Consider the following 26,272-nt stretch of genomic DNA (forward strand, 5'->3'; position numbering starts at 1 on the left):
GATCTAATGGTTATCGACTTGGTGACTCTGTTGTGTTTATTTTCTTTTAAAAGTGTCTCTGATGTTAGAGCTTTATGCAGTAATGGTTTGTTGTTCAGTCCAGATGGAGTATGCTTCCACATTATGAGGAGAACTAAGAATTCTTCCTCATTTGTGGAATTTCTAAGCTTCGGGTGCATCCTAAGCTTTGTGTGGTAAGGTGCTTTTCAGCGATATATTTATTTGAGCAAAGAAGTAGGGAGCGCTGCTCCCCAGGTATTAATAGCCTTAAGAAGATCTTTTCCTCCAGTGCCTTCTACTACTCTGAGTAGATTGGTCAAGGTCATTATAGACCAGGCCGGGGTAGATACGGGTTCTTTTGGTGCTTATCCAGTTAGAGGGGACATGGCTTTGTAGGCTTTCTAAGCAGGAGCTAGACTGGATGACATCTTGAAGCTTGCAGATTTCTCCAGGCTATCCACATTAAAAACTCCCTAGTGTAAACCAGTTGGTAATGTTGTTATGTTTGTTATTAATGTACGTTGAACATCATAATAGGAAGTCTCCTTTGTATGTGATAAAATTGCATATTACCCTATCCAGTAGGGAAGGAGAGTCCTAATTTTATTAAGGCAACGGAGGAGAGTATTATCCCACATGTTTGTTTTCCCTCCCAGGGAATGCCTGATTAATAGAGACGCTATTTTTGATTGTTTTCAGTAGTCCCTAGAATGCCCAATCACCCACCAATCTGAAGGCCTGGCTCTGGTGGGAACTGCCCAGAAGGATTAAATGGACTGTGTCTCCTGAAGTCTGGAGGGAATGCGTAAAAACCAAGATGTGTTTATGTGGTTTGTGCTGGGTTTCCTTTTGCTGTTTTTGATTTTGCGTTTTACTCATGGACTATGAAAACTTTCCTTTGGGTACATGTCGAGAAAAGAGGAATCCATAATGTGTAGACCCCTATTCATACCATGTGGGGCTGATTGTATATTTTTTTGTTGTTTCCTGTATTTTTCTTGAGGCGGGCAATAGTAGCACACTCAGCAGGGCAATGTATATTTCTCAGGGACTTCTGCTAGTATTCTTTACTTTGAGTTTTCTCTTCCAGCGAGCAGAACTGATTCAGATACCAAACTAAATTGTAGGTAGCATTTCAGTTGTGGCCTCCTTGAATTGACTTGCCCCTCCAACAGTAAGTGGTGTGACAATTACCATTCAGAGAAAAGCGAGAGACAGTCAGTGAGACAGTAATGTTGTAAAAAATATCTTTATGGTTACAGAGGGAGACAAAAAATTACAGGGAAGATTTTTATTCACATTTTGCAAATTTCGGAGTCCTCCCTGGAGCATACTCTTGTTCATTCCTCACTTTCGGTTTTCTAGAGAAAAAATAATAGGTTGTTTTAATATAGAGAAAAGCGCTAAAATTTCATTAACTATATTACCATTATCCATTTTGTGCCAAGTGCGGCGTGCACGCCACAAATCAACAAGCATAACAATGAACAATCTCGAATACGGAGGCAGTTTTACAAAGCCATTTTGCGATCTTAAACAGTGTGATGCACGAAATCATAGGGCTTGTAACTGCAAAGGTGTTTTTACAAACACAAGAGGTGTGCTGTCCCTTGCAGAATTTTCAGCCAAATACAGTGTTTGCAAACTGCGACCAGCCTAATTATTATTTATTAGACAGACTGTGATGGATTCCCTTCCCCTTCTCCCTGTCACCACAGCGAACAGTCAACTGGCTATGCGACCTAATAGTACCTAGTGCGCCACCCATTCTGCATTCACATTGAGAAACTAGTTGGCATGCAAAGTGCACATCCCTAGTTTGTGAATATTGTTTGTAGATTTGACCTCTATGTCCGAAAACATCTCCAGGCTTTTTACACAAGTGGTCCAATGTATTAAACGGGAACAATTGCTGGAGTTACCACCTCCTCACCTAGTGAAACGTTTCCGTGGCACTCAGTTGTTTTTTGCCTCTCGTTTTATTGTGGAAATCTTAGGCTGGATTAAATGTTATTTAGTAAGAGAGACAAATCACGGAAGAAACCAGGACCATTTCTGTCGGGTGTACCTCACCTTGCCTCCAACGTCACGGCTCTTGGTCCTGAGTTTATTGACCTGGGATTCGGCAATGTCGGCCCTTTCCTCGGCTTCTTCAAGCTCGTGCTGCACCTTTCTGAACCGAGTCAGATGCGCGTTTACTTGCTCTTCCTAATGTTAGGAGAAAAACGTATTAAGATAGTTTTAATGCATTATTAGCTTCATTTTTTGTTTTCTTTTTTATGTTTAAATGTTTGAAATGTGAACTAGGTACTATTCAGTTTTAAGTTTTTTTTCCCTATTTTATCAGTAGATCGAATTAGAACAAACTGGGACATTCCCTTCTGCTGCCTAATCAAGAGATAAGAACAAAACACAGAAAACCCTCCAAACTAGTTTTTACTTCTTTTATTCAAGTTTGTCTTTCAGTGGAGTACACGCAAATGCCCAAAAGAGTCACATTTCACTTTCACTATCCACTTGTGCCTTAAATATGTCTTTGGACGCTATCCAAGATAAAGTACACAAATATAAACATGGCCGGCGTCAGCCGTTGAATTGTGATCACTCGGAAGTCAAAATCTGAACATCACTGTCATCGGACCTCTTCCTCTCCTGGTTTGTCAATTGCCGACAGTCTCTGAGAACTACCTTAGATTTCCCCCTGCATTTACCTCATTGTGCTATGGGATTCCTTATTCGTGACCATAGTGTGGTTCTTATCACTCAGGGAGACTGTCATTGGATTTCTTAGTGAATGGAAAGCCCTCCAAACTTAGAAGCAACCTTTGGTGACTGATCTTTGCATAGCCCAGAACTGGGAGTGACAGTCTGTCTAAAGTACTTCTAACCATGTGTTTTGGTTCTCTAAAAAAACATGACTTAATAACAACAGAAGTGCTGATGTAAAATAGAAAAATTCAGGGCCACTGCATCTACTGCTAGATGATTGTAAGAAAAATGACTTCAGTAGCTGTGGGCAACACATAAGCATATGCTCAAGTAGGTGGTTGGAGGCAGAGAGTGTTTCAAATGCAACCATCCCTCACAGGAGAGATCAGATTGACGCCAGGCACAAAACCGATTGATGAATTACTAACGGCAGTCATTTACAACGGAGAATCAATCACCAACTCTTCAGTTAACTGTTGAATGACCAATGCCACATAACTGTTGTTTTAACTATTTCCCAAAATGTGGATGGAGGTCAGTGTTTCTCTCCCTGCTGTAGCGCTCTCTCTGGATCACACTTTTGAGCAAGTACACAGAAAACACCATGATTCTGTTCATTATGTAAAACATCCCCACCAACAGTTTTTGGCTCATTAAGAGAGGATTAACTCTGTCCAGGTCTTCTTCTATTAGCCATTTTTTTTTTAGAAAATAACGTCCTCAACCTACACAAACGAATATGCAGGACAACTAACTCGCAAATGCACCGTTTCTCTTTCAATACACTTGTGTAGATATGTGCTTAGTAATCTTTTGCCTAGGATGCATTTTGCAAAGGATGACCTTGAGTCTCCCTTCAATGATAAAATTAAGTGGAAACATCTCTATTTAGTATTTGAATGATTCTTAAAGGCAATCCCCATGAGTTCCCACCTGCAGGTACTACATTTTAACATGGCTGCCAGTTTTGTAAAGCATGATATTATATTTCCCTCTCTTTCATACATTAAAGTAGCCTATGTTCTAATTGGCTAATCTAAGAGGTTGAAGGTGAACCATTTCCTGTCATATTCCAGTTATATATTGTCTGGAGTCCTTCAAGACTCACACCTGTGTCCCTTGCTTTTTATTATCTACCGTCCTTCCTAAAGGCATCTAATACTTGCCTGCCCACTAAAGAATAGTAGATGGCCATGAGCTTTCTCGTACCGGATGCTCGAAAACCTAAATACTGTAACTCATCATTAAAATCACTAGGATGTGTTTTGTTTAAAGTCACTTAGTCACCTAGGCATAGTGAGGTGTTTATAACTGAATGTCTCTTCAAGTTAAAAGAAAGGGTTCTGTAGTTTGGACAGTGTCTCACAAGATGACTCTGATCCTTCCGTTCATTCAAAACTGGGCAGAGAGTACAATGTTTTTCTCACAATGATATATGTTTGAGGAAAGTATTATGCACAACTCACAGACTCTTCTGCCTGCCTCTTGTAGGCTTTAACTTTCAACTGCAGTTTGTCAGCCAGATCTTGAAGTCTCAGAACATTCTTCTTATCTTCTTCGGACTAAAAGTAAAAACACATAAATATGAGAAAATACATTTAAGGTGCTATTGCCATATTCTCAAACGAGTGTATACAAAAATGAAAAGTGAAGAAATATTTTCTTTAGTTTACTGTGTAAAATACACGCACACACACACCTCATTGTTTGCCTCTGCGTACTCCCGTTAATTGCTCAATAAACCATGCATATTGAGTGAAATTAAACACATACCTGATATGTTAGTTCCTTAACTCTTCTCTCATACTTTCGAACACCCTTAATGGCTTCTACTCCACGTTTCTGTTCAGCTTCCAGCTCGTTTTCCAGTTCATGGACCTAAGTGGAGAGTTAACATAATTATATTATACTGTCAGTGGCTCCTACCCGACAACCCTGATAATGTGAGCAGTAGGGTGTAACTCACTCTGCTCTCCAGTTTCTGGAGTTGCTTCTTTCCTCCCTTCATTGCGAGCTGTTCGGCCTCATCCAGGCGATGTTGCAGATCCTTCACAGTCTGCTCCAGGTTCTTCTTCATCCTCTCAAGATGGGCACTTGTGTCCTGCTCCTTCTTGAGCTCCTCAGCCATCAAAGCAGCCTTCATGAAAGCATGCACATTAAAAAGTTTTATCTAGAATGTCATACCACTTACGTTAAGTGTTAACATGGAATACAACGTCATAATTATTATGGATATGTCTTTTACATTTCATTAAGGGGTGTGAATCTGCACTGAATATTTAGACTTCTGCAATTTCAACAAGAGCCTTACATCGGTGATTGCCTTCTTGGCTTTTTCTTCTGCATTCCTGGCTTCCTGGATGACTTCTTCTACTTCATTCTGAAGCTGGGTGTTGTCACTCTCAAGCTTCTTCTTGGTGTTGATTAGGCTTGTGTTCTTAAGTAGAGATAGAAACAGATTCCACAATGTAACAAGTTCCTTATCTTGTATTCATATATAATGAATGATTTCCCAATAGAGAGTAGTACCTGAGAATGCAGAAGCTGTAGACGTTCGCTGGCATCAAGGAGTTCCTGCTCAGCAACTTTGCGAGATCTTTCTGTCTGTTCCAGTGCAGCCCTCATCTCTTCAATTTCAGCCTGTTGTAGGTTGTTTCTGCGTTCAGTGACAGCCACCTGTTCTTTCAAGTCGTCTTGTCCTCTAGTAGCATCATCAAGATGAAGCTGGGCATCCTGTGGGGCACATAGCATTTTTTGGGATACAATGTAAATGTTTTGTACAAAGAAACATAAAAGTGCAGTCTAAGCTTGCATCAACTGTACCTTGAGTTGAGCTTGTACATTCCTGAGTTGCTTCTGTGCTTCTGCAGCTTGGCGATTGGCATGGCTTAGCTGAATCTCTATTTCATTCAGATCTCCTTCCATTTTTTTCTTCAGCCTCAGAGCATCATTCCTGCTTCTGATTTCAGAGTCTAATGTACCCTGTAGAGAATCTACAGCTCTCTGGTTGTTCCTCTTCAGCTGTTCAATTTCCTCATCTTTCTCTGCCACCTTCCTGTCTACCTCTCCCTTGATCTGGTTCAGCTCAAGCTGGATTCGCAGGATCTTGGCCTCTTCATGTTCCAGTGATCCCTATTATAGAAGAAGGGTGACAAAAACATTGTATTAAAACTAACCAAACACAGTGCACAGCGGAACATATTTAACATTGCCTTTTTACATACTTCAGCTTCCTCCAAGGCAGCGTGGAATTCACTCTTTTCTTGCTCAACTTGTTTCTTTGCCTTTTCCAGCTCATGAATGGCCTTTCCGGTTTCCCCAATCTGTTCAGTAAGATCTGAGATCTCCTCTGTCAGAGATATATAAAGGATGGCATCAAGTTTCTAAAATATGTTTTATGGCACCAGATTAAGTGGCAATCGTTCTATGTATCTATTGTGCTTCACGAATATGGGTACTTTTTTACTTGAACCACGTTGAACAGATACTTACGTTGCAGGTTCTTGTTTTCACGTTTTAAGGTTTCAAGATGATCCAGACATTCCTCATAAGCATTCTTCATCTTGAAGATTTCAGTACTCAAGGAGCGGGCATCCTTCTGAGATGCTTCTAATTCTGCCTGAGCTTCCTCAAACTTCTGTTTCCAATCTGCCAGAACCTGTTGAAGAGAGTTTACATTTTCAACGCAAAAAATAATTCCAGGAAACACGGATAATTTGGTAAGAAGATTTGTGTCAATTTACCTTATCAAAGTTCCTTTGCTTCTTATCAAGAGCTGCAGCAGCACCGTTGGCTCTCTCCACATCAACCATGAGGTCCTCCACTTCAGACTGTAGTCTCTGCTTGGTCTTTTCCAGAGATGCACACTTGGAATTCACAGCCTCAACCTGTTCTTCGGCATCCTGCAATCTTTGAGCTAGCTTCTTCCTTTAATTAAGCAAGAAAGCAGAAGTATTATTGACAATTTCCATCCATTTCACAACAGCAAGTATCGCCTCCCCCAACGCAACATACTTGGCCTCTTCCAGTTCTTCTGTGCGCTGGATGGCATCTGTTTCATATTTGGTCCTCCACTGAGCAACTTCTCCATTGGCTTTGGACAATGCACGCTGGAGTTCAGCCTTGGCTTCTTGTTCCTCCTCAAATTGCTCACGGAGCAAATCACAGTCATGTCGAGCAGATTGCAAGGCATGTGCCAAGGCATTCTTGGCCTATAAACAGAAAGCTTTGTCAGCGCCTCTCATCATTATTTATTTTGTGTTTTATCAATAACTTCACTGAATAGGCACTCTGTGGTCAAACTGTGACTCTGTCAGTTTGTCATCATCCACCAGCTAGGCCAAGAGCTCCTTGTGTGTAGCGTTGAACGAGCTTGTGTGAAACGGTTCGATGTTTAATATCTGTCCAAGCAGTGAGGATTTTGCTTGCTAGTGTAAGGACTGTACTGGGAGTGCTTTGAGTTTTTTTTTTTTTTGACAAAATGCTATCAAGAGGGTCGAAAAGAAATGTTTTACAAATGTAAAAAACGAGGACAACAATAAGTGGTGTAATAGTTACAAGCGTTGACAAGTCAGACACTGTTAAAATAATTCTTGTTTTGTGCCTCTTTCACCAGTATAGTTTCTCAGCAACTGGAAATTGAATTGTGCCCTTGCAGTGAAGTAATAACCGTGAGGAAGTGACAAAATGTCAAGGACTTTAAAATCAGTCGACAAAGTCTCGCATTTGTGGCTCAGAGTTTGTGGGGAGAAGCATAGGTTGAAGGAGGAGTGTTTACAGTAAGTGACCAAGTGGAAAATAATTCTTTTTATCTCTGATTAGTTAAAGAATGTGACAAATTCAGGTATATGTGTGAAGAGATAGAGCTAGAATGAAGAGCATCTATTATACACACACATACACACCAAATGTAAAGCGTCATAGGAAGTAATGTCATAGTTTGAACCACATCTCAATATCTACCTAGACCTATCAAACGCTATTGTAATATATTGTACTGATCTATGTTGATTAATAAAGTGCCAGGTCTCACTGATTTGACTTTGCTCAAGCTCATGCATAATCTTCATTCTTTGCAAACATTGTTGAGTTATCAGCTCATTTCGGAGCTGGTCGAGTAGTTTTGGGTAACGTATTAGGTACTTTGCTTCCAGTCTTTGTCTGTGTATATTCCCATAATGTGAGATGCTACAAACACCTTTAGTATTCTGATACTGCTCTCAGCTTTAGAACGTGATTTCTGTTCCCAGAAAAGTGCAGAGAAAATAAAGAACAAGATACCTTGGTTTCTTCTTCCAGTTGTCTCTTCAGTTCCTCAGTCTGCTGAGTGAAGGCCTGTTTACCTCTTGTCAGCTGAGAAATCAAAGACTCTTTTTCTTCTAGCTGGCGAGAGAGTTCACCTGATCGGAAACAAAGTGCCATATTATGGAACTGTCCTTATTGTTCATGAACTTAGAATGATCGTGAGCCAAGGCAGTAAAATTGTGTAGAAAGTGACGTGTATTTTGAGACAGAAGGCATTTTTTTGTTTCTTTAAAAAAAATGGTGTTAATATTAGATTAGTCTTTATTTAACAGTTATTTGCTATTTATTGTCTGAGCAAGAGGAAGGCAAACACACAATCATGTGATTTTGATTAAGTTTGTCTATGAAACGCAGATACAGGGTCAGCTGAATGGGTCTGGCAGCAATTATCTGCAATGAAGTTCTGTATTTCAATGTTAAACAGCTAATTGTGCTTTGGGTTTGAATGAAATGTAAATTATATTAAGGTGGACATTCTTTACATTTTGTAAGAATTTGTCATAACTATAGCTTATCACCATTTCATTGAATTTTCTCAGCATTACATCAACATATTTATTATCTATAATTTTTCATTAAGGCCCAGATGTACTAAAATTAGTAATAGCGATTACCCAATAGCAACTTTTTGCGAATCACTAGTAGGTGATCGTTAGTATTAATGTATCAAAGTTATAGCTGGCCCTTATTTCCTGAGTAAAAATTCATAGTGGGTCGCTAATAGACTTAACTCATGAATATTAATCAAGTACGTCGCAATTTGTTACCTACTAGGGATCACTGCCATCATGGGGATGGTGGCCTGATTGGGTCAGCAGACCACAATGTCTGTGATTGCTTTTAAATAAAGGAGTCTTTTTTTTAAATGCAGCCCATTTTCTTTAAAGGAAAACAGGATGTGTTAAAAAAAATGAAATGTTTCATTTTTATTTTTGAAGAGTAGGCAGTGGTCTGTGGGACAGCAGCCTGGTCCTAAAAAATACTGTTTTAAACATTATCGAATGGGTAAGTCATCCTAAGGGGATTCCTCACCATTTTCGAATGGGTTACCACCAACTTTCAGTTGGTGGTAACCCATCAGTGGTAAAGGATGCATTTTTTACAACAACATTTCGGTCGCAAGACGTTAGTACATACTATTCAGATTTCCGATTTAGAAGGGATGCCCTGAACTCGCACTTTACATATAGCTAATCTGTTTTTGGTCGCAAACCCAAACTGTGATTCGCTAGAATCACAGTTTGGCGTGTGTACATTAAAAAAACAAATTTTTCGGTGGCAAACATCCCAATTCTGCAAACTGACCCATTTACGACTGAACAAATGCTTTGCACATCTGGCCCTTCGTCCCTTCATTACCATTTTAAAGCCATGAAAATCATTTTAACCATAAAAAAGGAGTTAAACATCTACTGGGTGTCTCCCAGATATTTGGGTCACTTTTATTTTCTAATTAATTAACAGAAGTGAATGGATATTAAAATTGAATCAATACTTGTGTGAAGTCTACTTTAAATTAAGGGACTCTTTTAGATTCGAAATATAGGTGTTCCTGAAAGTAACACTGTATTTAGCAGGATTCTAATTCATATACTCCTGTCTTTTATTATTGTAAATGTTTATAGAAATTGCAGTTTCCTCCTTCAAACTTTGTAACTGTAATTCATACCATTTTCTGTCTGAAAGCGTGCCTTCTGGGTAGTTAGGTCATTAATTATGCGTTGATGCTCATCATCTTTTGTTTTAACTTCGCTGAGTTGGTCTTCCAATAGGCGGCTCAGCTTTTCAAGGTTGGCCTGTGGATCAAAGATGCTATTAGTGGTAGAGTCTGTAATCAACTTGTTGCACAACATGTTGCTTCTTACTGAATGAAATTGCTTACCTTGGACTTGGAAACATTCTCCATGTTGCTGGCAAGGTCATCGATTTCCATCTTGAATTCGCTCTTTTCTTTCTCCAGCTTTTGTTTGACCCGCTGCAGATTGTCGATCTGTTCCCCAAGTTCCGCAACACTGTCAGCATGCTTCTTGCGAAGGGCAGCAGCAGTAGCTTCATGCTGAAGAGTAGACTCTTCCAGGTCTCTCCTCAGTTTCTGGAATTCTGCTTCACGTTTTTTGTTCATTTCAATCTGGGCTGAAGTGGCTCCACCAGCTTCTTCTAGTCTTTCACTGATTTCTTCAAGTTCCCTGGAGAGATCAGACCTCTGTTTCTCAACCTTTGCCCGAGCTGCTCGCTCAGCTTCAATTTCCTCCTCAAGTTCTTCAATACGGGCCTATATAGTGATAGTATTTCATTTGTTATTTGACAGTTTTAACCACAACTGGTCGCTATAATAGTAAGTCAAATGGTACTTTCAACAAAAATGTGTACCTGAAGCTCTTTGATTTTTTTCTGTAGCTGGGCACCCAATGATTGTTCATCTTCAATCTTGCCCTGCAATTGGCTCAAATCGAAGTCTTTCCTATTGTTTTATAAAAATGTTTATTAGGATTTCAAGTGATGCAATTATCCTGCCATGTTAACACATATAACACATTTGATTAGCCTTCAGAGTTGAATATGATGTTTAATAGAACAGAGCAGAGAAATGAGTCAGCTTATACATTATTTTCAACAGTTTCTTTTCCAATTAACATTTCCAAGTGTACCTAAATATAACTCCTAAAATATAGTATATCCACATGGAGCAGACACAATTCCTCTTTCTTTACATCATATTTCATCAAATTGGTCTCCTAAATACGTACTTCTTCAGTTTTTCTTCGCTTTGCTGTTTATCATTCTCAAGATCCATCACAGTTTCCTGAGACAGCTTCAGGTCACCTTCAAGCTTTCTTTTGGCCCTCTCAAGGTCCATGCGAAGTTTCTTCTCTTGTTCCAAAGAGCCTTCAAGCTGAGGATTTTAAAACAACTGATATATCATAGAAATTTGACTCATACTGACAATTAAAATATTCTCCAAATTGCACAATCCACAGCAATAATAATTCATTGAGTGATGTTGTTTCCCAGTGAATCTTATTCAAATGCATATTTTGGACACTGCATGTTTGCTGAGGTGATTCCACTTGAAATATGCATTTGTAATAGAATGTGACCGTTTTGCCTACTGCTTTGTGAAGCTGTATCATTTTTTAATGTAACATAAATCAGTGTCTTTTTCATGTAGCTCAGTCAGAGAACACTAAAACGTAAGCTTAATCGGATTCCAACAATACAGTATTTCAGTAATACAGTCGGGTCTGGTGGCTTAGTGGACTAATGCGTCCACTATAGGGGCCTGTGTTTGACCTCATGGTCACAGGTTCAAATCCCGGCAGGTTCACTCAGCCTTTCATCCAAAATTCTGAGGTCGATAAAATGAGTACCATTGAGTTGGGTAACAATAAACATCTGTTATTCAGCGCCAAGATGCCTGCGGGTGAACGTGCGCTTTACAAATACACGTTATGTTATGTTATTTTGGAGGAAACCAAAAATTCGAATAGACCATCATTTTAGTTGCAAAGTAAGTACATCTAGGTGTTTCATCATGAAGAATTCAATTGTTTGTGGAAAGCCAGTATTTTCACCTACCAACTTTGCCAGCGTTAAAAGGTAATTTCTATTCTATGGTTTTGTGACTGAGGTCTCTGTTGTACACTTTCTTTCCTGTTAAATTTGCTAGACCCATTCATATAATTTAGCATTGTGTGGCCAAGGACATGTCACAATTTCCTCACAGGTAAGCTTAATAATTGCTGTTAACACTTACATCATCCACTTGCTGTTCAAGCTTTGTTTTGGATTTAGTCAGAGAGCTGACTTTGTCTTCTTCTGCCTGGAGGTCATCCAGGGTTTGCTGATGGGCCTCCTGGAGAGCTTTCTTCTCCTTGGAAACCTTTGAGATGTTTTCATCAAGAGCTGCCATTTCCTCTGTGAGGTTTTTAACCTGGAAACAGGTAGATATATAGTTGTTATCTAGAGGGATCTTAAATAGTCCAAAGCATTTATGTACTTGTAAAATATGCATTTAATTGAATTGTTACAAAGTTACCTTATTCTCCGTGGCATGTTTTTCCTTCTCTACTTTGGCCAGCGTGAGCTCAAGGTCATCAATATCTTTCTTCAGCTCAGAACATTCATCCTCCAGTTTCCTCTTCTTGGCTGTCAGCTCAGCATTACTTTCTTCTTCATCTTCAAGTCTTTCTGTCAGCTCTTTCACTTTAGCTTCCAGTTGGATTTTATTTTTAATCAGACCTTCACATCTTTCCTCTGCATCTGCTATGTTTTCACTTTCCTGAATAGTTATGGAAAATGTTTAATTTCAAATATTTCATGGAAATGTAAGACTTTTAAGTATTCCATTTTACGTACCGACTGAACTTGTAATGCCAGATCATTCTTCTCCTGCAGAAGGGAAACCATTTTCTCCTCCAGTTCTTTCTTTCTTGCTTCAGATTTTACCAGAGCTTCTTTTGTCTTTTCAAATTCTTCTTTCATGTTTGCCATCTCCTTTTCGGTCTCAGCGCTCTGCAGAAGTGGCTTAATCTTAAAGTAAAGCTTCATCCATGGCCAGGTTTTGACATTCATGAATGATCTGACGTTGTATTGGATGACCAATATGGCTTCTCTGTTAAAGGCAAAGAAATTATATTGTTAGGCACAGTGCATCTCATGAACCGGTCTTTATTTATTTACAAAGACTACTAATACCTTCTTTCCATCATTTTCTTGAATTCGACTCTCATAAGGTACCCTCTGCAGGCCGCCTGGGTGCGAGTGATGAGGTCAGCCAGCTTTTCATCTCTCATCTCCTCCAGGGTACCCAGGAGACCGGCTTTGAAGAACACCTTAAAGTAACAAGAATATTATTGATAACTGACTTCTTCTTAGTAAAAGACACACACTCTCTGTATTTTAATAATGTTTTAAACAGGGGGTGAAAATGTTGAGGTTTCTTTTCTAGCTGACTTGTTTAATTGATAAATCTAATCACTTATTCTACAATTTGGAAAGGGACCAATAAAGTAACAAAAATTACATTATTAAAATAGGATCAATGACAACCCCGGTTGATGGTATTTTTTCTCACCTGTCATAAATCCCAGACAGAAGAGTAATGGCCTGATTTAGTTTTTGGCTGATGAGTTACTCCATCACAACAGGGATGGATAGCCCATCCCCTCAAATACAAATCCCTTTATATACTATGGGATTTATAGTATGCTGGCTTCACAATACCAAGTGTGTTTGTCTACTGAAGATGGAACATATTGCCCTGACCCAATACAAAATGTTCCATCTCATCGGATGGAGCAAGATTCTCATATATGACAGATTTTCAGATTAATAACTCTACTGCTGTCCTCCAAGCATTGGAATGGCTGACGTCTACTGCTTTGTTTTTGCCACACCTTCCCTCTGACAGCAATCACCACCCATGCAAGAAATATTAGCCCCTAAAGTATTTTGGAATTCGGTTAGTATTTTTATTCAGCTGCATCATTTTGTACCTTAGTATGTCCAAATCTGTACTGTGTATGGTCAATATCGATGGAACCCAACAGTTTCTCGCATGCCTTCTTGCTATCAATAAACGCACCATCTGGACAAGCACTTGCATTGAGGACTTTGTACCTTAAAAAGAAAATAGTGAAGATCAATTATTTTATAGAGCATGCAATACTTAAAAGTAGCATTGAGAAAACTGATAATATTATTGTCTTGAGTAACCATTCCTGAAAGTGTGATACAAAATTCTTGCAAGCTTACATTACTTTAATTTGCCTATTGGTTAAAACCTCAGTTTGTGTACTTATATTTAACGGATGTGTTTATACGTTTTGTAACATTATAAGTACCTCTGTTTGAAATCACCGTAGAGGATTCTACTTGGAAATCCCTTTCTGCAAATCCTGATGCCTTCCAATACACCATTACATCTCAGCTGGTGGATCAGGAGATGATTGTCCATAACACCTAGAGGGAAAGACTAAATCACATTAGTTGACCATGTTCTCACTAGAGCAACAGCTGTTCCAGAATTCAATATTAATGTTGAAGCTCTGTACCTGGAGTTTTTGTTTCATTAGGAATGAGGCAACGCACAAAGTGTGGGTGAGTGCTTCTTAAGTTGGTCATCAGCTTGCCTAAGTTCTCCTATTGTAGTAAAATGTAATATCTTTTAAATCATAGTTTTATATAGGATTGAATACATGAATATTTGGCAAATAGCAATGGTGATGGTATGGATTAATATAACATAAATACAGTAGGGTTCTATTTCTGTAAATTCATCATTTTCACTTACCCTGAACAAAGCAGACACTGTCTGGAAAGACCCTCCCTTCTTCTTCTTTCCACCTTTTCCAGCAGAAGCAGCTGCAGCTTCTAAGATTTGAAAGTAACAAAAAAATAAATGCATCAAAAGCACTTTAAATGTTGTACCATTATTTACTATTTGCATGCATTGTAGTGGGGTACTCACCAGCCTCTGCTGCAGTAGCGCTGTAAAGCATGGACAGCACTTTCATGGGGGACTTCTGGTAAAGCTGGATAACAGATTCATTCAATGGATCCTTGTTCTTCTCCAGCCAGCCGGTGATGTTGTAATCCACGGTACCCGCGTAATGCACCAGGGAGAAGTGAGCTTCAGCCTTTCCTTTGCCTGGCTTGGGTTTCTCAAAGTTCTTGCACTTGCCCAAATGCTGGTCGTACAGCTTGTTCTTGAAGGAAGTGTCTGTAGACTTGGGGAACATGCACTCCTCCTCAAGGATGGAGAAGATTCCCATGGGCTGAAATAAACATATCCATGTGAGACTTGGGTATATTTGTAAGTGATATTAAAACAACCATATGCAGTTTGGAAAGTCACTCACCTTCTCAATAAGCTCAATGCAGGCAGCCAGATCCATACCAAAGTCAATGAATTCCCAGTCAATGCCTTCCTTCTTGTATTCCTCTTGTTCCAAGACGAACATGTGGTGGTTGAAGAACTGTTGCAGTTTCTCATTGGTGAAGTTGATACACAGCTGTTCTAAGGTGTTGAACTAAAACACACAGAGTTGTTGTGTGATTAGATATTTACTGTCATCGTAGCATTAGCATCCATCAGTAAATCACATACTGTAAGATCTTAAACTTACATCAAAAATCTCAAATCCTGCAATATCCAGGACACCAATGAAGTACTGCCTGGCTTGCTTGGTGTCCAGCTGTTGGTTGATACGGATCACCATCCACAAGAAGAGCTTTTCATAAACAGACTTGCAGAGTGCACCGATGGAGTTATAGACCTGGTGGATAATTAATTGCATTTGTAAACCGAATGTAGCTTGTTTTTTTTCGCTTTTTTTTTTTAAATCAGCTGTAGTTTTCTCGGTGGAAGTTTGACTAGTGACAATGTAGATTTACCTGGTTAACAGTCTGTCCCTTAGTGACGAATTCATTGCCGACCTTCACTCTTGGGTAGCACAGTGCTTTCAGCAAGTCAGCCGAGTTCAAACCCATCAAGTATGCAATTTTGTCAGCAACTATAAGCAGAAAACCAGTTCACACATTTGTTATCGCCTTGGCCAACTATACATTTGTTATCTGATTAATAGTGAAGGTGTAGTAGACTCAGCATATTTTATATTTTTATAGATAGGAACCCTAAAAGATGGAATATCTCTTTTGTGTATACTTATATATGCATATATTATTTCTATACTGCAAGCCAAAAGCATCATTCTCCCAAAGCGAAGACTGTAGGTGGTCTAGCAATATGGTATAGTTTGTTCTTACTGCCCATTTGTTGTTTGTGTGGGTGATATCTGAATAGTTGATTTCAGTGCTCCGGAGCAGTTTGAGCAGTATTAACAAAGCCTCTTTTATCCCCTTCCTGAAAGTGTTCTGTACTGCCTTTCTGTTGCTCCTTTGCTATAAATAAGCCACAGCAGATTTTGAAAATGTACATTTTGTAGAATCATGCCTGCATATTTCTCCTACTGCACGCTGAATTATACCCTGAATCACATGAGGATGGTGTCTATTTTCTAGTCTTCCCCTGAAAATGTATTTATCACACACAGAATTAGATCTAACTGTTAGAAATATCAAAAATATGGTGTGTAAAGTTTGAAAACCACGAATTTGAAGGGAAAACCCTAGACATTTACAGTATGGTTAATTTTAGTTGGAAAAACGATAAGCATTTGATTAGTGTGTATTTTGGGGATAGGATAAGGATTAGGGTAAACGTTACCTTTAGAATTAAGTTAATATTAACTTTAGGATAACATAAAGGCTAGAAAAATGGTAAGCAGTAACAAGGTTTAGAGCCTTGATTTAAGGCATGAGACAAGGTAAAGTTAGGGTTTTGGGTAGAGCTTGTGATATGTTAGACTTATGGCTAGGGAATAGTGATGGTGCAAATGATGGTTAGCATTAGTGTTGGTGGTGTGGAATATGCCTAGAGTACTTCACTGCATTGGATAAATGATGGAGTTGGATTTACTGCTAGGTGGTGGTGGCTGAAGGCCTTGGGATTTTACAGCATCAGGGAGTATCTTTAACCACCAAACTTTCAAAAATATCGCAACACTTTCAAACTTTTGGCCTTAAGACTAATTGGATATTCACGTATACTGCGTTTATTATTAATTGCTTTCACTATTTTATAGTGCTGGCAATCCATCTCTGTCTACAAATGCTGTCCCTTTGAAATTATACACTTTTATCTTCTTAGTTAGTTTTTTTCAGAGAATAGGGTGCATGGTATTGCTTACCCTCTGTGCCATCGGGCTCGGCCTGCTCCTCACGCTGTTTCTGCTTGAATTTCATGTTTCCGTGGTGCATGACCGCTCCTGTCAGCTTGTAGATGGCGAGCTTCTCATCTTGGTTGAACCCCAGGATATCGATGGCACTCTGACAAGCAAAAGAGAAAACAAGTATTTATGTTGAAGCCAAAATGAAAGTTTTTATGAAACTAAAGTGTATTCGGAATTTTTAAGGATAGTTGTTGAAGAATGACTCACATCAGTAGCCAGCAGCTCCTCTACATCATCAATGCTCTTCACCACAATCTCACCCTGGCTGATGGATGGGAAGTCATATGGGTTGGTGGTAATCAGGAGCATTTCTTGGAAACAAAACAGTTCAAGGTTAGCGGTGTCTCAGAAAACGCTTATAGGAATATCCTGAGATTGGCAGGCAGAGTAGCACATTCATAAAACGTTATTTTGTTTTTTTTTAATTGATCTGTTCCATTTCAACATCAGATGGCTAAATTATTTGCACTAGCTCTGGACGTGTGAGACAAAGCTCAGGCGATAGTTCTGTAATTGAAACTATTGCCGCAGTTCCCCACCTGATCATTTCATGTCCTATAATAGAAAGGGCTCCTAGACAGCCAAACTGTCTTCGGAATATCTTGCCCCTCTTCACATCTGGCACGCTCACATGATTGCTGTCCTTTTATTGTTTGTAATGTTTGTAAGCTAACACAAGTCTCTAAATGTAAGCAGTGCCATAAGAAAACATGAGCATTTCTGTCAACTGGTGACAAACTTCTGAGAGCGAAATGGGTCAGACTCAGAAGTCTGCAGTGAATTCTGCGATTAGATTTATTTTAAGAGTACTTAGTGTAGTACTAATTTTCCTGCTAGAGGTTTTCGAGCACAACAAAAGTGTTCTCCGGTCTGCACCAGGGTGTCAACAGCCAGGCACTACAAAACGCGCTGCTTCAAAGAAGGAATCTAGGAACTAAGTATACTGAGATTCTTTCTCAGGCTGTTTCACTCCCTTAGTAATTATTCTTTCTCGTTGGCAAGCCCTCTTAAGCCTCCCTATTTACTCACTCCTCTTTTATAAATTCCTCACTTACAGAATCCAAATACGAAAAATCTGATGGTTCAACATGGGCTAGCGTAGATTATGTGACATTGCATAGCAATGGGAATGTCAGTGAGTTATGGAGTTCAACAAACTGTAAAAATCCCCTGCATTATTGATCTAAGTACTTTTGTAAATACCACTCATTGGATGCTGGTTCCAATAATCATTGCTGTTTTACCTCACTTCCTTCTGCACCTTTTGTGCTTAAAACCTTACACCATACTATGATTTGTGCACATGGACAACCGACATGCAACTCCTGATCATGCATAAGATCAGCTGAAGTTCCTAGGATCCTAATCACTGCACCCCTTCTTCTTGCAAGTGTCCTGTGGCTCTCCTATCAAACAGCCACATTATCCTCTCACTTTTAGGTCTGGTTTTAAATCATTGCTCCTCTTCTGAGTAGAGAACTGCAAATAACTAATCAAAACCTACCAACAAGCTCTGGCTTCTTGTTGGTCATGATCTGGTAGAAGATGTGGTAGCTCCTCTCAGCTGAGAGCTGGAATGTTACTCTTGACTTTTCTAGCAGGTCTGTAAAAGAGACAAAACGAAAATCAACGTGTTTGTACAATTTATTGATTTACTTTGATTGCTTAGAGACCAATTCAGGAATAAAGTCATAAGTCTAAGGAAGAGGAAATGTGAATCGGGCTCTCCAAAACACACTGGTGTATTCAAATGCTTTAAAGGCAGGTCTTACATGTTTCAATATCTGCAGAAGCCAATTTTCCTGTGGTTCCGAAATGGATTCTGATGAATTTACCCTGAACAATAAATAAACAGTTTAGTGAGTTTCCCAAGGAAGTAATGGACAAGTGAACTGGGAAAAGAAATAAACTGTGCTTACAAAACGGGACGAGTTGTCATTCCTCACTGTCTTGGCATTACCAAAGGCTTCCAGCAGAGGGTTAGCCTGGATGATTTGATCTTCCAGAGTTCCCTGTAAAAAGCAAGGTTTCAATTGGAATGAGCTCATATAACAAGTAATAATAAAACACTAATTACACATTGTACAACGTATGCAAAAAATAATTAAATCTACAAACCTGCATTTTATTGGCCATGGCAGGAGCGTCTTTTTTCTTGTCCCCAGCGACTGCAATTGTTGCAAAGTACTGGATGACACGCTTGGTGTTCACAGTCTTTCCTGCACCAGATTCTCCACTGTAGATGGAATCAGGACAGTGAGTGACAGTATACCTCAACGAGACATAGTGTGTTATGAACTTCATGCATTTTGCTATTTCACTAATATGTTTTGTACTCACGTAATCAAGACAGACTGGTTTTCACGATCTGTTAGAAGTATTTGAAGAAATAATGTTAAACGTGGTTAGAGATTACAATTAAAAATATTAAAGAGCCTATTAAATATGAATGCTTTACCTGTCAACATGAACTGATAGGCGTTATCAGAGATGGAGAAGATGTGAGGTGGGGCTTCCTGGCGCTTCTTGCCTCTGTAGGCATTGACCACCTCTTGATTGTACACCGGCAGCCACTTGTAGGGGTTCACAGTGGCACAGAAGAGACCGGAGTAGGTCTGAAAAGAAAGAGCATGATTAAACAAAATTCCGTGTGTTTTTAACTACATACGCTGTACTGTTTAAGTAAGTATTAAAAACATTTCTATAAGCTGTTGCTCTTTATTGATCTCCCTTGTGCTTTGTATCCTTGGTTTGTGTAGTTCTACATAAGCATATAATTCTGTGACTATTAATACAGTGTGCGGTGGAATTAGTCTCCATTTATTACGGCAGCCTAAACATGTAATATGCCGTCGGAATGTGTTTTACTAATGACCATCCTTAGGGCCTTGTTCACAAAAGTAACTTGTGTAAGTTTACATTTACGAGTGCGGAGACACCGCAATCGGGGTGAAGAACTCTGCACAAAAAAGTAAAACAGGCTCCGTACTCGTAAACTTAGTATTAGATTGTGAATTCCAAAACAAACGTAAAATGACATAAAACTGTAAGTTCACCTTTGTATCTCAGGTCTTAGTTCGCGTTAATACCTTTTATTAAAATCCAATAAGAGGAACTCAGTCTGAGTGGTGAATCTCCAATTTGGTCAGTGTCCAAAATGGTAAATTCCAAATTGACTAAAATGTGTCCATTTTTCCATTGAAAATAAGAAGTGTCAGATTCTATTTATGCCTCGTCAGGAGAAGAATACAGTGGCTCTCACGCTGCAATTGAGCATCACGTCCATAGCTTTTGAACGTAAACAAGTTCATTTTGCAGCAGAGGTATGCAGTTAATTTAGTGCAAAAGTAGAGTCCAGAATCACGGTGGGGAGAACTAAGTTTAAGTATGTACCTGGGGAACAAACTGAGTTCCCAAAATATCGACAGTGCACAACAGAGAGACTATTCCGATTGCGAGTAAAGGTTGAGTTGCTGAGGAATAACATAAGAGAGCCCAACTTTAGCCTGGGTTTTCCCACTGCTACCTGCAATAATGTATTAAGAGCTTTTATGGAGATCCACATAAATGCTGACACCATGATCAGTGTGCAGGGATATAAGCCAACTTGAAGCAAGCTTTTCAGTTATCGTGGAGTCCTCAGAAGATTTAGGAATTCATAGTGCAGCACGGTTATTGTACTGAGAGACCCTGAACTGGTGAATGACATTCTGTGAAGAAAGCACAACATTTTTCTGCTCACGTGAGCCATGAAAGCTTGCAGCGGTGTTAAGAGCTGCTGTCCTTCGTTGCTCAGACATTCGTGTGGCATCTAGTCAGCCTCAGAGCAGTAGATCAGGTGGAAAAAATTGTGTCCATACGTGATTGTCACACAGGAGTCCTGGTAGCATCTAAAATAGGTTCGTATCTTTGAAAGGGGTAGTACATGTTTGATATGAAGTTTACCGAGATTAGGGGGATTATTTTCAGGACTACTGGTTGTCTGATGCTCTGTGTCTGCTAAATTGATGGCACTAAGCCATATCCACAATCCTTGGAGTCACACCTCCACCTCGCTCGCACGTGCCTTCTGCTAGCCTCTTCTAATATTTTAAATATAAGAGTATGTGGACCTGCATAACTAAAGTGAACAGAGGAGAAAGGGGTGTTGATAGTATCATAAGTATCACCGGTGGCATGTGTGTGTGTGTGTGTATGTGATAGTAGTGTCATAGACTAAACTAAGGTGAAACAAAATGGATGCCTTTTGTGATATTAGCAGATGTAGCTGTAGGGATGGTTGTCTCTTTAAGAGCTGTGGCTAGCATAAATCTTGAAAGTGGAAGGACGACTCTGTCCTTGTTATCCACTATAGCCACTAGTGGTTTTACATGCACCGGCCCAGGTTTTGACTGCAGAATGGGTATTCACAGGCTTGTAAGAAAGAATGCTTATCCACCAGGGATGTGGGCCGCCTACTTGACGGTCAAATAAAGTTGGAGGGAAGGGGAAAAGGAAGAAGGTAGTAGGTCGGTGTATGGCATAGGCGAGAGCGATCGTAGTGTGGACGATAATGCACAATGGAACAGTAAGAATGAAGGGAAAGCAGTGATTGTGAGAGGTTGGTTATTTATACTCGTATGCATAACAGAGAAAGGATAGTGTTTGTAGGAGTCGAAACATCATACAGAAATGCCCAAATCACGCTCGTGAAGTGTAAACCCTGCACATAGAAGAGTGCTTGAAGGTTTCTCGGGGCCCTTTTGTATCGTGTCCCCTTCTACACGTGGTAGGACCGGGTGGCTAAGTTCAGGCGTTTGTCAGTTGCCATACAGTCCTAGAGTAGATCCTGGGCTCTCCCAGAGTATCATGGGTTTCTCAGTTTGATTGTACTTACGTAGATCATCCAGGCTGCGTATCGCTCGGCGAGGTTATACAGCACGGAGGCTTCATTCAGATGGGTCATTATGACCATGTCTTCAATCTTGTCGTACTTGGGAGGATTCTGAGGGTAGACTTGAGTGTCTTTGACAGTCACAGTCTGTAGGAGAGGAAAAGAGGAAGCATTAACACTAAAGTACGGCTGAGCCTGGACAGCTGCACTGGATCACATTTATTTTTCTTACTCTTCCATCATCTGTCTTGACAGTGACTTTTCCATTTTCTCTGGCTGTGATGAATCCTTTAACGTAAAGCTCTTTTTCGTCATCTACGTAGCAGGTGTTCTTGGCATCAAATGGCTTGTTTTGGGCTTCAAGTCTTTCCTTTTCACTCTTCCGCAGGAATTGTGCGGCCTCCCCAAACACAGCCATTTCTGCATCCGAAGCCATGGCTGCAGGCAGTTACTAGAATGATAACAAAACATGTTTTAATATTGAGAACATTTGTTTTTTTAACTCTAGGTATATCTTAGAATGTTACCGAACTTGAGAGGAGTAATTCAATAATTAGATTCTTAACTGTTTCAGCTTGATACAGAGCCCGTTTACAGTTCTGTGTCCTGGACACAGCTCCCTGGTCCATGCCATGTGGCCCTACAACTACAATATCCAAGGGGTACCCAGCTGATATCATGTGAATGCTCAGTTCGCTAGTGCTAGGGAACCATATGCAGCTTTCCGGATTTATACTCATGTCAAGGTCTCTATACACCCACTTGGTGTGCTACTCATGCAGTTTTTAAGTGTAGGTGTCTAGAGGTGGGCGGTCAGCAGCTGTTTTTCGACTTCTCCATTTTCAATAGGTTCCCGAGCATGATGATGCTTCCACTTTTGAGGATTTATTTTTACTTTGGAATATTGCTCTCTATGCTTCCAAGCTGGGAGCGAGTAGTAACTATTCAATTGCAGCAAACGGAGGCATACTATCATTTTATTTTGGTAGTGACTAGGAGGCGTACAGTTATTTTTTATAAACTTGGAAGGCCGAGGCATGCAGAGTTGGATCATCCTACAAGTAAATATTTTGTCCGTTTCCAAAAGTGAACTTTTACTAAGAATCCGCTTATACCTTGCTACCTCTAGAAGAGGAATGAACGTGCTCTCTCCACCAGCCCTCGAGATGAACAGCCCAGTGCACGAATTACTGGCTGGCGCATTGCGAAACCAAGAAAGCACATTCCTGCTCTTCTTACCCACCCAGCCCCGTTTTCCAGTTTTTGTGCAATAGACCCAGTAGTCTTCACATTACAGCTGAAAAGGCAGGCGGTACATTCAGTGTCTTCAATTGATTATGCAATCGCCTATATTGAATATGAAACTGCAGCCAAGAGTCCTACAGTGTTTTATCAAGTGATTTGGTCGTCCTTTTTACTAGAAGCTAACGCACTTGACATAGTTTACTGTTTGGGGTCCCAGGAATGGACGTCAATTCACAAAAATGCCAGGGGTAGCGGTAGTGACATCACACGGCATTTCATCTTTAATTTCACTCACACACATGCTTACAGAAACACACATTTACTCATACACACACTCTTTTACATAAGCACACTCGCACCCACAGGCATATGCACAACATACATTTAAAAGTGTTTTTTTACTTTCCTCAGCTACCAAGGAGGGTCATGTTCCAGCTAAGTGTACTCCATTTTTTTTTAATACTATTCACTATTAGTGTCATTTAAAAAATCTGATTGGAAAAAAAGGAAATGAAGCCCCAAGCAACGTCCTTAAGTGGTAGTTGCCCCAGTGTTTCTGGGACAGATTTTTCTACCTCTGAGGCCAGGGGTCTCAGAGACAGTGCTAGGAGTCGCATTGGGCAAGCTGGGGTTCGCAGCTGCGACCCCTGGCGAACCCCAAATGACGTCCATGGGCCTAGGCCTCTAGGACTTGGTCTTTGAGAGGCACCAAACAAAATACTTCACAAATTGCAGAAGAAGCTTTTTATATTACCCTTTCTTGCCCCAACAGAAAAATATCCGTCAATTCCTATGAGTGTCTGACCATTTTTATTGGTAGAAAATGTTCCCAAATAACAAATGAAATATTTGCCACTACATTTGGAGCTTAATTATTGGGTAAGAACTAGGCCTGGGAGTACTTTTAACTACTGTCGAGGAATTTTAGTAATTCCGCATTACTCTTTCACACAGAATTACCGATAATTCTGTGATGACGCCTGCTTGCGTAATTAAAACTACCTGGGGAGTTTGGGGGGTATCTTACCATAAAAGCAAATTTAGCGAGACTGAGCGACTGCTTGTGCTGCTGTTTATGATCTGTTGCATTGAGCGCTATTTTCTTGACGCAAAATGCACCCTTGCGTCCTGTTTGGATGCAAGGGTGCAATTTTGTCTAAGAAACTATTGCTTAACGGCAGGAGTAAATTGGGGGAAAATTCCACCCCAGGTGCACATTAGCAAGTGCAGCCGGCTGCCCGCCCTTGCTATTCATGCTCTGGTGCATTGAACTCTGTTTCTTAGTGCAAAATGCATCCTTGCCTCCATTTTGGACAGAAGAGTGTGTTCTTATGCAAAGAAAATAGCACTAAATGCAGAATTACTCTTCTCGCATAATTACATGCAGTCTATCAGAATTTGTAGGTAATTTTGCTTGACTACACTACACGGATTTACTTGATACGCCCACCCCTTTTGAGAACCTTCCAGCTCGATGTTGTCTTTATATCCTATTCATGTTTGATCAATCTTAGTAATTAAGTGTTCTTAAAAAAACTGTCACTTTAAACTGCATTTCTCTGGTCCGTGAAGCTAGGTGCTCAGCCTCACACAACACAAAACATTAAAACACTTTGGCACTAAACGGAGGTGTACAACACTCTTAGTTCAGACTTTCAAGATTGGCAAGCAACTGCTGCCCTGTATGCTTTTGGTGAAGACATTGGTTACTGGGTTTGCGTCACTCATTTCCATCAGTAGCTCAATAACATGAGTACTATAAGAGAGACATTTAGGAATTTAATAATTTCCCTTGGTTGGTGCTTGTGCTGCTGGGTGTGTTTTTTATTGAAAAAAAATGTATTATACCCTTCTAGTGAGAGCTGGGAAAGTGACCAGCAGACAGCCCCTGATTCTTTTTGGGTTCTGCGAAACTATTTTTCTTTTTTTCGTAGAGTCGAGGGACAAACAGGAGATGAGTGGAACCCCCCAGCAAACCCCAAATTACCCCCCACCCCCCTTCAGTGACACTGTGATCCACGGGCTGGGGAACTGGAAAAGCTCAGAGTTTTCTATATCCCACAGCCTCTTTGTCTTTAATTCGCCTGCATCTGCATAAGGCACTTATCCCGGAGAGCCAGGAGGTGTGGATTAGGGCATGCAAAAAGTTGTTGGCTGAGGGCCTGTCCCAGTGTATAGCCCGCCGCTGCTCCACTGTATTCAATGGAGTTGTCAGCATTCTAATGTTATAAATACGATACAAATCAATTTCAGCTTTAATACTGTCTCACTTTTCTATCCCTAGAACCTTAAAAAGATACGAGTCCTTGAATTCTAATGGTTTAGGTACTGTAGAAATGCAATAACAGTTATTTTTAGTGAGTTTTCTCGTGACACCTTACTCTAATTATAAAATCCTATTGAGAGGTTCGTTAGATGGAGCCAGGAGAAGTAAGTACTGCGTGCTAAAGAAATTTGTTTTTTTTGGCACTGAAAAATTGTGTACAAGATCAAAGACTGCTGGTAGCATATATACTTGCAGTAGGCAAAAGTGTTAGAGGTTTCAGGGAGGAAGTACATAGGTGTAAGGGAAGGCGGTTTAGCGATCAGTTTACATAACTGATACATTTAGTCATTACACAACTGCATTTATAATTTCTGCCAAAATTGTAATTTTAAACTCGGAGTTTGTGCGGAATGTGTACCTTTCGGAAGTCAGATAAAGGGGAGATTACTTGGCCCCTGGCGATCCTGTCCTGCTATTAAAATGTTGAGTCTCTGTCGGTGAAGTGGCACGAGATCACACATTATGTCACATCATCTAGCATGATTTTGCCGGCAGAGGCGCTCAGCCAATCTGTTCTGCAAGCATCATTTGACCTGGTACTACCATTAACCACCTAGGCCCATATTTATACTTTTTTTGCGCCGCATTTGCGTCACTTTTTGATGCAAAAGCGGCACAAACTTACAACATGCAAATTGTATTTGCGCCTTCAAAAAGCAGCGTAAATGCGGCTGTAAAAAAGTTTAAATATGGGCCCTAGTCTGTTGTGTGATTTTGTACAGCTACCCTCCCCTTGTCATTGGGAGATGGAAAAGATTTACACGTTCTTTTATAAAGAAGGAAATCTTAACACATTCTTGAACTTATAAAAAAAACGACCAGTGGTAATTGACAAATTATTTTAAGGAGACTAGAGGGTGAGAGTTGCCCTGCTGCTTATTGTTTTTCTTTTGAAGCAGAAATAAACTCTGTCCTTACCTTAAGCTGACACTCAGGGAAACACAGCTGTCTTCGGGCCTCTGAAGAGAAAAGCAAAATTATAGATCTGCTTAAACTTGATTTCTTGTTTCCAAAATAATTATA

General features: G+C 40.0%; 1 protein-coding gene across 1 annotated transcript; it reads right to left on the bottom strand.

Annotated features, from left to right (window-relative positions):
- Positions 1–1,233: 1,233 nt before the first annotated feature.
- On the bottom strand, positions 1,234–26,272 carry LOC138260981 (myosin-4-like). The gene is made up of 40 exons (XM_069209548.1): positions 26,168–26,272; positions 21,911–22,129; positions 21,682–21,825; positions 19,264–19,420; positions 19,146–19,173; positions 18,924–19,041; positions 18,725–18,817; positions 18,578–18,641; positions 18,310–18,408; positions 17,013–17,116; positions 16,764–16,902; positions 15,409–15,527; positions 15,141–15,290; positions 14,874–15,044; positions 14,483–14,789; positions 14,306–14,385; positions 14,067–14,154; positions 13,857–13,974; positions 13,509–13,632; positions 12,709–12,845; positions 12,370–12,625; positions 12,050–12,292; positions 11,768–11,944; positions 10,761–10,906; positions 10,384–10,474; positions 9,896–10,285; positions 9,683–9,809; positions 7,990–8,108; positions 6,724–6,920; positions 6,453–6,636; positions 6,202–6,367; positions 5,934–6,058; positions 5,533–5,841; positions 5,239–5,442; positions 5,021–5,146; positions 4,676–4,846; positions 4,483–4,587; positions 4,176–4,271; positions 2,074–2,208; positions 1,234–1,361 (listed from the first exon to the last, which is right to left on the bottom strand). Exons 2-40 carry the CDS (start codon positions 22,112–22,114, stop codon positions 1,341–1,343), a joined length of 5,832 nt encoding a protein of 1,943 aa, XP_069065649.1. The 5' UTR covers positions 22,115–22,129; positions 26,168–26,272; the 3' UTR covers positions 1,234–1,340.

Source organism: Pleurodeles waltl, chromosome 10, assembly GCF_031143425.1.
Source record: "Pleurodeles waltl isolate 20211129_DDA chromosome 10, aPleWal1.hap1.20221129, whole genome shotgun sequence".
NCBI lineage: Eukaryota > Metazoa > Chordata > Amphibia > Caudata > Salamandridae > Pleurodeles > Pleurodeles waltl.